The sequence below is a fragment of the Callospermophilus lateralis genome, chromosome 8, assembly GCF_048772815.1.
Source record: "Callospermophilus lateralis isolate mCalLat2 chromosome 8, mCalLat2.hap1, whole genome shotgun sequence".
Taxonomy (NCBI): Eukaryota; Metazoa; Chordata; class Mammalia; order Rodentia; family Sciuridae; genus Callospermophilus; species Callospermophilus lateralis.
Genome location: NC_135312.1, coordinates 59,185,985 through 59,201,145, shown reverse-complemented (window position 1 = coordinate 59,201,145; position 15,161 = coordinate 59,185,985). Strand labels below are relative to the sequence as shown.

At 32.7% G+C, this 15,161-nt stretch overlaps 1 protein-coding gene across 5 annotated transcripts in view; it reads left to right on the top strand.

The window, feature by feature from the left end:
• Cnot6l (CCR4-NOT transcription complex subunit 6 like) overlaps window positions 1-15,161 on the top strand; it is a 98,539-nt gene that overhangs the window by 68,365 nt on the left and 15,013 nt on the right. For all 5 annotated transcript variants that reach the window (XM_076863935.2, XM_076863933.2, XM_076863932.2 and 2 more), the window contains 4 exons: window positions 118-186; window positions 3,231-3,388; window positions 6,226-6,380; window positions 14,383-14,534. In XM_076863935.2, the coding sequence (XP_076720050.1) occupies window positions 118-186; window positions 3,231-3,388; window positions 6,226-6,380; window positions 14,383-14,534 (534 nt within the window). The remainder of the gene's footprint in view (window positions 1-117; window positions 187-3,230; window positions 3,389-6,225; window positions 6,381-14,382; window positions 14,535-15,161) is intronic.

The window sequence follows — 15,161 nt, the reverse complement described above, 5'->3', positions numbered from 1 at the left end:
TTTGTGAACCATTACAGCTGAATAGAAACCAGGTTGATTTTTCCTTATAAATTAAGTGACACTGATTTTAGAAACACACGACATTAACTTATGCTTACAATTTTTTTTTTCCCCTAGTTCATCCAGAGCAGCTTCCTCCGAGGCCATGGATTACATTAAAAGAACGAGACCAAATTCTGCCATCAGGTAGTTTCTCATTCTTATTTGACTCTTTTCAGAGATACTTGAAATTCCATTTAGGCTTCACAGTCTCTAGTTAACAGGCCTCATTTTACCTTCCATGGTTAGATGAATGTAAGAATATTTAAAATCCATATTAAGATAGGCTTATGCACAAGTTATTTTGTATTTTCACAGAGATGCAACTCCTGGAAGGTAGACCTATATCTTAATGATAAATTAACTTAATGGAACTGGTAATAAAATATACTGGTCTAGGGTTGTAGAAATAGTACAGGGTAAGTATTTGTGAAATTTAAGGGTATAATTTAGCATGTCTAGAATAGTAATAATATAGAAAATATAAACCTTTGTTTCTCTGTAGGGACCAGTAGCAGTTTATAGAACTTCATTTATAGAATTTCATTTATAAAATGCTTATATGACAGATGAGACATTTTTGGGATTGGGAGTTCTACTTGAAATAAAATTATAAATTATGGTTTCTTCCAATGACTTGTTTCATCACAAGTAATAATTCTCATATTAATTTCAACTTAAAATTAAATGAAGATTTCCACTGTTTCGATATAAAAATAAACCAGTCATTGAATACTGCTACTGCTACTTTAATAATTTTTAAAGAGTAAATCACAGTTAGAATGTATTATTGACATGTTGAACAATATAAAAGCTCTTCTGCTTATGAATTTTTGACTTTTTTTTAAAGATTCAGAACAAAACATTTGATTTAGTATTTATTTTATTTAGTATTGGGAAATGTGGGAAGTGTAACCTTCATGTTTCTATTTGCATTTTAATAACTCTGAGAAATATAATATACAATATAGTTTTGTGTATGCCTGGGGTAATACTTCTAAAATCACCACACACTAGAACCATAGTTTCAACCTGTCAGAAAGGGCACTGTGTCATTGTTATCATGAATAACAGTTACTCCTTATCATGACGCACATTGGTGGTCTAAGTAAAAAGAACACCAAGGCTTTCTACAAAGCCTTTTATTTTATACTTGGTCTTCCCTAGTGTGTAATTAATCATAAGCTTTCTAATACTAAAAACACCATTTTCTAGTTCTTCAGAGTAATTTCCCTTTGAATATGAGTGGATGTAATTTTGAAGAAATGCTTTCCTAATATCACATAGCTATATTTCTTTGAAGAAAAAGAACAGCAGAAATAAGTTTTCATAGTTGCTGAATTCTCAAAGTAATGTAGTCTTGGGATTTTCTCTTTTGAAAAATTAGCATGGATTTTTTTTTTTTGTGTGTGTGTGTGTGTGTGGGGGGTGTTTCAGGTTCATGGTGTTTCCCTGAGACTCTTAAGTGCTTACAAAAGATACTAACAATTCTAGCCTTTTTTAAAAAATTACTGATGCATAAGGGGATGTATATAATAAGTGATGACAAATAATAGTGATTTATTATGATAAACTAAGCTAACATTGTAGAAAGGTACCAGACAGTAATTAAGTGTGAACGAGCAGTGATAAGGGCACCTTAAATAATTTTTAGTTGTGTTTAAAAACTACAGGCATACTACTAATATAAAGAATTTTGGATATTTTATAGTATTAAAATTTATGACTTTTTCTATAAAAAATCTCACTTCACAAAAGTCTTAGACTTTTATTCACTCATTTTGTTTCTATCTTGCTTCTTCTTATTTCCAAAAGACATTTCAAACCCAGAGAAGCAGAGTAAGGTAAACTCAGGGTGCTCACTTTACAATATATAGTGATTTGGAAATGGTTCTAGGCCATTTCAAAGGTAGATGATAAGAGAATACAAATAAGTCAAATTGAAATTTAGCTCTCAGTATACAAAATGACTATTAGATACCTGGGGGATCATTTATCTGAATTTTTCTTCATACCTTTTCTATCCTCTGAAATGGAACTAGTCTCAATTAAGTATTACTTTATCTTGGATTCTCCACCATGTCTGCTCATTAAAAAACCTGGTATGACTTTTAAAAATATAAATACTAGGAACCTAATATTCTGACTTAGTCTGGAGTCACACTCTAGATATCAGCATTTACCCCCTCTTTTAAGCTCTACAAAGTAATTCTAATGGGCATCTAGGATAGAAAATTATAAAACTTAGGACTGCTAAGACTTTAACATATGTGTGCTTATGGATCTCTTGGATTGTTCAGCAGGTTATTTGTGGGGTCAGAGATTTTGCATTTCTGAGGTACTAGGTAATCCCTGATACTGCTGGACCTTAGAGAACAATTTAAGTAATAAGGATACAAACCATCTTCTACAGGCTGTTAGTTTCTTTACAGTCCTTTTCTTTGTTTAATTTTTTGTACCAGGGATTGAACGCAGGGGCACTTAACCACTGAGCCACCTCTCTGACCATTTTTATATTTTGTTTAGAGATAGGATCTCACTAAGTTGCTTAGGGTCTCACTAAGTTGTGGAGTCTAGCTTTGAATTCACTGTCCTCCTGCTTCAGCCTCCTGAACCTCTGGGATTTTAGGTATACACCATATGTCTGGCTGCTTATAGTCTTTTTATAGTTTAAGGACATTTTCAAAAATGAGAATTTTATTTCAAAAATGAACATTGGGTAAAAAGGTTACTGATTACTAAATTTTATTGGTCCACACTTTTCTGGTTCAGAGAACATTAAAAGGCCCAGGAAAAAGAATGGATATTTTGGTAATATGAAGTAATGAAATTAGAGACTGTTAATTAGAATGAAACCAAAATTTAACTTTGTTTTACAAAAAGTTTCTAAGCAAATTACATGCAAAAAATTAATAGTGACTTAAAATTTGATATTTTAATTTAAAGTTTCTCAATCTCAATTGTTAACATCAATGATCTAATTCTAGATGAATAAACGAACTATGGTGTGATGAATTCCAATGAAGTTTTAGGAGATATAGTTTAACAAAATCTTACTCCTCCCCTGGGCATTTTACAATGATGATATTTGGGATATGTGTACGTAATTGTTCAGGTGTGTATGTAATATTGCTTTAGAAGAAGTTGCTTAATCATCTCCCTTTTGTCTGTTTTTTTCTCCCACTTCTTAGCATCTTTCACAGTTATGTGTTACAATGTGTTATGTGATAAATACGCTACCCGGCAGCTATATGGCTATTGCCCTTCCTGGGCATTAAACTGGGAATACAGGAAAAAGGGAATTATGGAAGAAATTGTTAACTGTGACGCAGATATCATTAGTCTTCAGGTAACACTAGAAATTAAGTTGTCTTTAACTTAAAGGTGAACTTAAAAACAAAAGAAGATCCTCTTCTGGGATTCTGTGTTCAAAGCAAAACTCTAAAGGAATTATTTTATCTCCTTGTCTTTAAAAAACAAAAAGGTTAATTTTAATAAGCATTTAAGAGATCTCCACAGGGAAACTATTTTGTTCAGTACAGCTATGCACTTGTATTCATTTACTATTTTCTGAAGTCTTACCCATTATCCATTTTAACAATTCACCTTATGAAGAAATCATTGGTATTGCTGAAAGAAAAATCTACAGAAGATTATCAGTTTTTCAAAACTATAAATTTAATGTATAATAGAGTCTAGAAAAAAAATGCTTGCCCACAGTTTTTCTTTAAAGATAACCATTTAAAGATATTATACTATAAATCCTACTTTTTACCTTACTTTATAAACCACCACTGAAATTGATATTCTTCCCCCCACCCCTTAATTCATGCAGTTTTATTTTAGGAAATGTATAATGTCTGCTGGACTTTTTGAAACACTGAACATAATTTTAAAAATTCTTCTTGTTTCCTCTTAAGGCCTTAGGTCTCCAAGGGAGTAAAATACTGATGAAAGGACTGACTCATAAAAGGCCCAGTAGTTGAAGTTGCATACCCTTGAATCGGAGAGGGAGACCTTAAGAGTCTTCTATTCAGTAACACTTCATTATTAATGAATTTAAATGAAGAAGAAATGTGGTTTTTAAAAAAATTTTTTTAGTTGTAGTTGGACATAATACCTTTATTTTATTTATTTTTATGTGGTGCTGAGGATCGAACCCAGTGTCTTACATGTGCTAGGCGAGCGCTCTAGGCGAGCCACAACCCCAGCCCCAAGAAATGTGTTTTTAATGAAATATGTTCTGTGTTCTTCTTCTCAACACTTAGCTAATGATTAGCCAAAAACATTTGAGTAGATTTCGTTCATTTTTTTTCTTAATAACTTCCAAAGCACTTTAAGTGCTTGAAAATGTATTTAATATTTTTTATTGATAATAATTGTGTATTTTAATGGGATATAGTGGGATATTTTGATACATGTATTTTTTTAATGGGCCTTTATTTTGTTCATTTATTTATATGCGGTGCTGAGAATTGAACCATTGCCTCACACATGCTAGGCAAGCGCTCTACCACTGAGCCACAATCCCAGCTCCTGATACATGTATTTCTACTGTGGAATGATCAAATCAGGCAAAGTAACTTGTCTGTTACCTCAAATACCATTTCTTAAAGGTGTTTCAAAAAAATACATTCTGTTTTGGCATATCCTAATTAAGAAAAATTGATTACTTATAAATAAATATATGCATGTGTGTATATATGTTTTTTTTTTTTTTTTTCTATGTATGTGTTGGGCAGAGGGTAAATTGGGGATTGAACCCAGGACCTGTGCATGCTAGGCAAGCACTCAAGTACTGAGCTGTCCCCTTTTAAATTTTATTTGGAGCAGGGTGTTGTTGAGTTGCCTAGGCTGATCTTGAATTTGTGATCCTCATGTTTGAATCTCCTGTGTAGCTGCGATTACAGGCCTGTACCACCATGCCCTGGTACTTTTACATATATATATATTTTTGTAATAGAGTATGTTAATGATTTTTTAATGTTGCTTGAGAAATAAAGTTTAAAAATCTATAAAAATTAAATTTCCTTATGAACACTGAGAGGGACACAGAATTGGGCGGCAGGAGGAAACAAATAAAATTAGGCTATTTTAGTTATTGAACTGTTTACCTTTTGGTTTAGTATTTATAGTAATAACAGCCTCACATCCTTCTAAATAATGTATAGTTTGAAGAATGATTCATCATAATTTAAGATGACTTTTTTTTCTGTTATAGAAATAATAACTGTCTGATAGTGTTTGTTCTAGAAAAGTTGAAAATTTTGAAAAAATATAAAACATGTTGCAAGAAGATCCTATTCCCATATCCCCAAAGATAGTGGCTATGCTAAAACTTCTATTTTTCTTCTACACATTCCCTTACCAACTTATATTTACCTGTATATTTTCAAAATAAAATTGGTTATTGGCATATTTTGTTTCTTGATAATTGTATTTAATGCATTTTCCATGTTAACTAACATTCTTCAAAACCAGTTAATTATACGAACATATATTGATTTAACTTTTTTCCTTCTGTTGGGCATTTACTAGTTTGTAAGTTTTTGCTATTATAAAAATCATGCTGTTATGAGCATCTTCAAACATAAATTCTCATCATATTTGATTATTTGGAAAGATTTGTTAAAAATATGATGAAAGAGTGATCGAAATTATTTGAGAGACCATTGACTGGATAACTGATATTCAGGTACCTAAACATTTATAAAAAGTAGATTTTTTTTCTTGATTTTATGTTTCTCAATCTTGGGTATCATTCTTTCCCACCATAGTTCATTATTTATTTTTAAAATAAATAATTTTAAAAATTACCTCCCTATATAAAATGTTCTATTACCTACCACCTTAATCTATATCATATGTCCAGCTTACTTGGTCTTGAGAAAGTCAATTATATTCGAATAAACTCTAAATTGGAAGTCTAGAGACTTGGGATGTATCCTACTCCTGTTACTAACTAGCTGTGTGAACATATGAAAATCATGCCACCTTTCTGATTTTTTCATGTTTTACCCTTGCTAAATGACAGCTTGGCAGCTATTAACAATAAGGTAAGATAGATAATATTCATTATGTGAACTGTTTGAACTTAATCAGACCTTACTCATAATGTTGAATATTCCTATGTCCCAATCAGTGTTTCCCGGTGTCATTTAGATAACAAGTTTTCTTTCATCTCAGGAAGTGGAAACAGAGCAATACTTCACTCTCTTTCTGCCAGCATTGAAGGAGCGTGGATATGATGGATTTTTTTCTCCAAAGTCACGTGCCAAAATCATGTCTGAGCAGGAGAGAAAGCATGTGGACGGTTGTGCAATATTCTTCAAAACAGAAAAGTAAGTTAAGGAAACAGCAAAACAGTGTAAATTTATTTAATTGTTACACATTTAAAATTGACTTTGGTTTGACCCTAAAAAACAAAGCTAAAAACAAATGTTACAGAAGTTAAAAACTGTTGGTAGTGTTTTTTTTTTTTTTTTTAAAGACTGTATATTGGAAACAGGGATGTATATTGTATTATTCTTTATGCTTTTATTGTCAAATTGCATAAAAAATTTTAGAAGTAGACTTGAATGAATATGGTTTCATAATTTTTTGAAGATATATTTTTATAAAGTAAAAGTTTTTGTGATAAGTGAAAATTGTTGCCTTTTAAGATTACCAATAAGTCATCTGGGTTTCTTTTCTTTTCTGATAGTAGGCTTTTTCAGAATCATTGATTCTTTTTTTTCAACCTTTTCCTCATTTGAATTATCATTGTTTATTTACTCATTTATTCACTAAATGTTTGCTGAGCATTTGTTTGTGCCAGGTCCCATACTAGGCATGATAGACAAAAAAGACAAGTCATAGTTTCTGATTACATTGAAAGCTCAACTCTAGTAAGAAGAGATAGGCACAGTGGACAATTATAATATGCATAAGAGAGATAAGAATAGATCAGTAAGGCTGGACAGAGCTTATAGAAGTAGGGAGTTAAAAAGAATAAATTGAGACAGGGCAGTGGAAATTGCATGAAGTCTGATAAATGTTGAATCTGATGGTTGATTGGGAGTTGATACATTAGATGGGGAATTATCTACTTATAGAATAAACATATATATGCTTGTGATTATTTCCATTATTTCCCTTTTTGGTCCCTATTATAACAAAGCCAGTCAATACTTTTGTTGACATAATATCTTACCAGTATGACATACTATTTTAGGTAAATAAATTCAGTGAATTTGAAATATATTTGGTACACTTGTTATTCATTTTTTCCCCTTTTCATTTATATGTACACAATTTCCTTCTTTCCCATGAATTTTTAGTGGAGATAATCTCATTTTGGTTTATATTTAGTACTGGGCCCTATGTCTGAGGTTAGAGTATACTGAATTCCAAATTTTTTATGAATTTTAAGAGTAAGAGTTACTGTTTTTTCTACAGTGTTTACGATAGGCCAGGTCTTTTCTAATTATCTATATAGATTGTCTTATTTAACTTTTAAAGCAAGCACTCCTCAGAGGTAGGCAAAGAACTATTTCCTGTTTTTTTTTTAATATTTATTTTTTAGTTGGACACAATATTTTATTTATTTATTTTTATGTGGTACTGAGGATCAGTGGAACCCAGGGCCTCGCCCATGCTAGGTAGGTACTCTACCACTGAACCCCAACCCCAACCCCCTGTTTTTTTTTTTTTTTTTTTTTTTATAGATGAGGATACCAGGGCATGCCCTGGTTCAGTAACTTGTCCATGGTTACACCGCAGTCTAACTTTATAGTCCATGCTTTTAACCACTATACTAAAGAATTCTTTTGACATTTTGTTTGCGCATCTATTATTATTTATCTCTTTCAAGATTGCCTCATTTGGGAAAATTGCTTTAAATTTATCGTTTGTTATATTTTTCATAGTATTTTATACTATGTTTAGTTTAAGAGTACATAGATGTGATCCAGAAAAGGAGGGTATGAGGCAACTCATGGGCAATTATACTGTCTTCTTAACATCGTTCCTTTTTATAGGTAAGGAATATTACTTAAGTCTTTTTTTTTTTTTTTTTTTTTGTACTGAGAATTGAACCCAGGGTTTCTTAAACACTGAGCCACATCTCCAGCCCTTTAGTCACATGATAGCCAAATTACTTTTAAACCACAAGTTGGTAAGAAATTGAGTTATTTCTTTATCTGAAGGCTTGTTTTGGACATTCTTCCTGCATATGAATACACAACTGAATAATCTTTTTCATGGGAGAAGGTTTTTGTGTCCTTTCTTATACCCATGTGAGTTTTGTTTAAATTTTTCTAAAAGGTGGAAGAATTCTTAGGGAAAAAAGTGTCAGTAATGATGCTTATAGTATCTGTATACCAGTCATAGAATACAAATAATAAATGAATTTAAATACTAAAAGAAAAGTTTAAGATTTTTCATATTACCAATGCTTGGTGAATTTAGATTAGTGATTAGAAAAAAAACTATAAATTAATATGTATATTTAAAAAGAAGCATCTAATAGAAGCAATGAAAGAAGACCTATGTATTTCAAAATGATTTCTTCATAAAATAAACAGAAAAAAGGTAAATGGTGCAAGATCATAGCTATCACCATTAATACTGGAAATCATTCTTCTGAAATGCAGAGTAGCTAAAAATTCTTAAGGTTCAAGTAGCATTTTCAATTCTTATTTAACTTTCAGTAGAAAAAGGGAAGTGTCTTTGGTTCCTTAGTTCTCAACTACCTGAGAACAGATGCTGAAGCTAGTGAAAAGATTTGAGAGACACTTTGCTTTAGTGTTTTTCAGTGTCAAAGAAGAGAGTGTTAATTATAATCACGTGTTTGGGAAAGCTAGTTTTATTTTTCTGAACTTCTTGAAACCAAAGTCAATAAAAAGAAGATACTTCAAGAAGACTAGGAGCTTTTAGAAGTATGGCAATACTGTCATAAATTATACCAACAAAGAAAGTTGGAAATATCTAATAAAACAAATAATTATATTCAGGATTCATTTTAAAAGAATTGTTTTCTAAATGAAGAAAAGCATGTTTTTAAAAACAGTTTTAAGAAACTGTAGTCATTGCCAGGAAAATTAAGAAAAACCAAAGACTTGATAGAAGTGCTGAGGAAAACACTCAACAAGGAGGGTATTTTAAGTTTCAGTATGCTGTATAAATAACAAGGGATAGACCCACTGTGATTGTGTAAATACTAATTGAATAAGGAAAAATAGCTGCTCTTCCTTTCCCACCTGGGCCCAGCAGAGTGGAACCTGCAAAGAAAAATGGTGGCAAGAAGAATAACGGCCCTTCTGCCGCTTGAGGTTTTGATTCAAGAATATAACATCAGCATTCATAAGCACACCCATGGAGTGGGCTTCAAGCAGCATGATACTTGGACACTCAGATCAGGAAGTTTGCCGTGAAGGAGATGGGAGTTTAAGATATACACGTTGATAACAGGCTCAATAAAGTCTGAGCCAAAGGAATAGATCATATCCATGTGTGGTTGTCCAGAAAACATAATGAGAATAAAGATTCACCAAACACACTCTGTGCTTTGGTAACCCATGTCCCTGTCACCATTTAAAAAAATTTCAGTCAGTTAATATGTATGAGAACTAGCTGTCTATTGTCAAAGATACAAAGCTACTCCCCTTTTAAAAAAGAAAAAAAGATGGAAAAAAAAGGAGAAAAACCAGAGCTATACAGTTTCTATTTTGCTTTCATGATCTTATTGAAGTAACATTATCTTCAAAGTAGGATTAAGACCAGTGAAGAGGAGAATGGAAAATCTAAAAGGTAAGATTGGTAAACCGAGAGTCATTAAACTATTTTAACTAGTTAGGTTTCTAAATGAAAATAATTATATCCATGATGTTAAAGGTCGTGTAAAAGTGTGTCTAGAAAACTGGCATGGGTGATCTGTTATGAATATTGGAATATAGGAAAAGTTCTGAGATTTTAGAGATAGATAAACCATCTTATTTTGCAAAAAGATTTGCCTAGCCTCAATTTTCTTCATCTTTGTAATGGTAATAGTAATTTCTCATATTACAATTTGGGTTTCCAGAAAGAAGACTCTGAGATAATTTGTCATTCTGGAGTATATTAGGAATCAACATTTGTGGAAAAGAAAGGGAGGAAGCAGAATTTCATATCTAGAGAAGTGGAAATGATCCCCTAGGAGCTTTGAAGCTAATATGTCCTACGAGAATTAAACCATGGACATGGGCTAAAATTGACCTATATTTTTGCTTTTTTTGGGGGGGAGGTGGGTGAGTACCAGGGATTGAACTCAGGCACTCAACTACTTTGCCATATCCCCAGCCCTATTTAATATTTTATTTATAGACACGGTCTCAATGAGTTGCTTAGTGCCTCGCTTTTGCTGAGGCTGCCTTTGAACTTGCAATTCTCCAGCCTCAGCCTTCTGAGCCAGCTGCTGAGATTATAGGTGGTGCACCACCATGCCTGCCTTCACTGAGTACATGATTTTGAGGGCACACAACTGACAAATTCCCTGAAGGGTAGATGAAGAATCTGAGCAGTATATCTCCATGTGAAAATTTTAGGACTAACTTAACATCATAAAGTACTTAACACAGATTTTGATAGAGTAGACCTTCAATAATGGGTAGCTTTTATTTATTGTTATTTTTTTCTGTTGAGAACTTTAATTATTTGAAGAAAAATAGAATGCATATACATCACATTTAAAAATGCCCAAAAGCTGGTGAGTATATTTAATCTGTTAGAAAAAAAGAATGAAGTTTCAATGTGCTCTTGATATAATCTGAATGTGGGTAATCTATAATCAGTGGATACTCATGAAATGATACTTAATAGAGATAGTTTGCTGCTCTTACATTATCAACAGAAGAAAAGGAGGGATTGAAAAATCACCTGGGAATACAGAAGAATATGTGCAAAGCTTACATCATTGGCTCATATCAAAAGTAACTTAAATGTTCAACATAGAGTAGGTAAATAATCTATAATGAATCTGTTTATTTAGTTTAAGAGACAGCGTCTTGCTATGTTGCCTAGACTGGCCTTGAAATCCTAGACCCAAATCAGCCTCCTATGTAGCTGGGACAGCAGGTGTGCACCACTGCACCCAGTCTGGTTTATGGTAAATCTGTGTAGGGAACTCTAATGTAGTCATAAAAATTGATTTGGAGGGCTGGGATTGTAGCTCAGTGGTAGAGCGCTTTCCTAGCATGTGTGAGGCACTGGGTTTGATCCTCAGCACCACATATAAATGTATAAATACAATAAAGGTAGAAAAATACAGTAACATTATTTTTTTAAAAAATTGATTTGGGAGTATATGGCTGTCTCCAAAGGCAATTTTAGTTTTTAATAAAAATACAATAAAAAATGAAGAAGACTCATTTGTGCATTGTTCTAGGTACTGCACTGTATTTGTCTGTTTTCTGTTACTTCCTAAGACTGGGTACTCACAAGATACTTATTTAGCTTGCAGTTTTGGAGGCTTAAGGGCATAGCACTGCCATCAGCTTGGTTCTGACTTCTGGCAGGATAGCCTCAAGGCAAAAGTGCCTGAAAGAAGAAATCACCTGGTGAGATTGAAATCTAGAGATGGGAGTGGCTAGGATTGCTCTTCAAGAGAACTAACCAAGGTTTCAGAACAACTACCTTAAATCTCTTTTTGAGAGCTGTGTCCCTTTGACCTCCTACTAGGTTCTATCTATTAAAGGTTCCAACAGCTCACTGTCACTACACTGGAGATAAGCCTTCAACATGTGAAACCTTGGGGTTTAAACTGCATCCAAATTATAGCATGTGCCTTTAAACTTTTGTTTAAATAAAAACACCATTTATTATGTAAAGAACCAATCTTTTTTGGAAAGAATTTGAGGGTAGGTGAGCATTGACATGTTTGTCATATATTTAAAGTGCTGTCACATGAAATATTCTATAGTTCTTTAAAGAGAAGATCTAAATCTAGGTTTAAAGGAGAAAAAGGAAAATACAGGGAAATAAACTTTAATGACGACCTTTCTAAAAACAAGACTTCTGATACCCTCTTTCTTCCCCTGAAAGACTGACCTGACTTTAATAGAAGCAAAATTATTTTAATAATAAAAATATTACTATTAAGCAGGATTTTAAGACAATCTTGTCAAACTCTAGGTTCTTAAAATAAGCCTTACAAGTTCTGTGACTATTTAGAAAATATTTCAAAATTTAAATAATTGCACTTGAATTTTAAAATGTTCACTCAGATATTTCAGGTACTATATATTAACACTTTGGAAATCACTGCCATGTTCCTGATGTGCTGCTTAATTGAGTTGCTTTGGTACAAGCAGTAATGCAGTCTTAAAAGTTGATCATGTTTCTGCCTTCCTCTTGGCTTGGCTTTTCTATGTGAAAGACAAGTTATTTACTCTGTGTATCTGTGTATGTCAATTAGGTTTTTTATTACTACTTTGTAACCAAAACAAAATGGAGAAAGCAGTTGGATACTGAGACATATAAGACTGTGATTATCATCTATAACCTTTAATTTCAAGTTTTTCTAGTCCTCAAAACAGGTTGATTGTGTTCAGTGATTGATTTACTCTAACATAATATTGCTTTAGTCTGTTTGGAATCACACTATAAATTGTTTAAAAGTAAATCACTCTGATTTGGAGAATGGTTAATTCTGTCTATCAAAGGGTTGTTTTTGTGGTTGTTTTTTTTTTTTTTTTTTTTAAACTTTGGATTGAATCCAGGGACACTTTGCCACTGAACCACAGTGCCAGGCCTTTTTTAGATTTTATCTAGAGACATTGTCTTGCTGAGTTGCTCAGGGGCTTACCAAGTTGCTGAGGCTATATTTGAATTCGTGATCCTCCTGCCTCAGCCTCCTGAGCCACTGGGATTACAGGTGTGCCCCTCCATACTCTGCTCGAATGTTTTTTGAATCTGCTCGCTGTTCTTCATTTCTCTTGCCTTGGTCTGAGGCATCATATTTCATCCAAATAAACTCAAAACTTTTGTAGCTGGTTTCCTAATTCCTAATTTCCATTTTGGTTCCTATAATCTATTCTCCACAAAGCAGCATTGCGATCTGAAAATGTCTTTGCTTGGAGTTTTTAGTTGTTTCTGTTCTTCTCATCTTCAACATCATTTCTTACCCTTTTATTCTTTTCTAACCCATTAAATTACAAAGCTGTATGCTATCTGAGAACCTTTTACTCCTTCCTTCTATTCAGAATGCTCTTAATTCCATTCTTCACCTTGATAACTCTTCATTCTTCATATTTGAGCTTATAGATCACTTCTTTAGAAGGGTGAAAAATGTATTCCCTTTAACAATTCAGTTCAACTCAGGGTTAGAAAAGGCACATGACTGTATCCTTTACACTTCTAAGCACATTTGAAGCTCAGTATTGGAGCAGGAAGGGGGAATATTGTTTCCTCTAATACAGCATCCTGTGGCATAGTAAGTTTTAGTCCCTATTTTTGAAGGGGTATATGTGTGGCTCTGTTTTCAAGCTAAGAAGAAGAAGTTAGGGAGTAAGCTTAGTTAGGAGAGCAAAGATGTCTTAGCACCTAGTGAAAAAGTAGCATGTTTAGTAGTTTGAGACATTATAAGTATTTCACATCAAAAAAAAAAAAGGGCTAAACAAGGTTAAATGGCTTGACCAAGTTTACTGCTATTAAATATAAGTACAAGACTAATTCTGTCAAATCCTACAACTCCATCATACTTAATAACTAAGGAAAGAAAATACTCTAAGTGTAGAAGCTATGATTGTAGGGAGAGCCATTTTTTCATATTATGAATGAATCTGTTTCTCTGAACACTTAAACCCAATTACAACTTTTTAGTAAAAGCAGGATTGAAAAATCTGTTATTGTTAACTGAGATAAAGGTTGTATCCTTGAATTTCTTGGCTAATCTCTTGATGTGATGGAAATAAAACTGCAAATAGATAGGTAGATTTTATTCTTAACTGACACAGTTAAGATTATGTGTACCTTTTAATACGAGAAAATCTAAATAGTAAGTTAAGCAAATGAGGGAAGAATAATTTTTTCATATAAGAAATAGTCTAGAAATAGGCAGACCAGAACTGGTTCAGCTGATTGTTCATGGCACCAGCTGGAAAATGCAGAGATGTAAAAGGGTGAAGGAATATATGCCATCTTTGCTAGGTGGGGCCTCTAAGAAAATTTCTATAGAAATCAGACTTCTTATGTCTCATTGGTCAGAATTGTATCACAGGATGACTTGAAACTAGTAAATGACAGAGATGACGAATGGTAACTTTACTTAGTTTCTTTTTGTGGGATGGTCTAAATAACTAAATCACAAATTTGCATTGTGCCTTTTAGATTCACATTGGTGCAGAAGCATACAGTGGAATTTAACCAAGTGGCAATGGCTAATTCAGATGGATCCGAAGCTATGCTGAACAGAGTGATGACAAAAGATAACATTGGTGTTGCTGTGGTATTAGAGGTCCACAAAGAACTATTTGGAGCAGGTGAGTGCGATTTAAAATATTCTTATTAATAAATACCTTTCCAACTCTTCTTAAAGCAGGTGAAGAGATCTTATTGTTACTTACTGCAAAGTTATTTGCTTGTCTTTTGAGGAAAGCTGAGGAAGATGGGCAGGAAAACACCACTTATTTATGAAACATTGTTTCTTGGGATTTTTTTTGAGAGATTCTGTGGTCTCTGTTGTTGTTGTTGTTACTATTATTATTACTATTACTATTATTTTTTAACCTATAAGGTAATTTGTGTAAGGTCCTTAATATACCATTAATTCCAAAAGGTTCCTTGAAATAGAGAATGTTTTGGTTAGCCTGAATTTAGAAATTATAATGATTTGGCCCTCTTTTGAGCCATATTTTTAGTTTCTTGTTTGTGAGCCCTTTGTTCTTTAAGGTTAAATACTTGGCACATATTCATTCTTTCTTTCTTTCTTCCTTCCTTTCTTTCTTTCTTTCTTTCTTTCTTTCTTTCTTTTGTTTTTTTTGTTATCTCAAGTCATTGTTAGGGTAAGAGCAGATTTTTATCTATGCAGAACTGTTCTTCAGCTTTTAAGCTTATTTATAGATGGTTTCAGAATCAGAAAATTCATTATGTACTTTGTGTTATCTAGA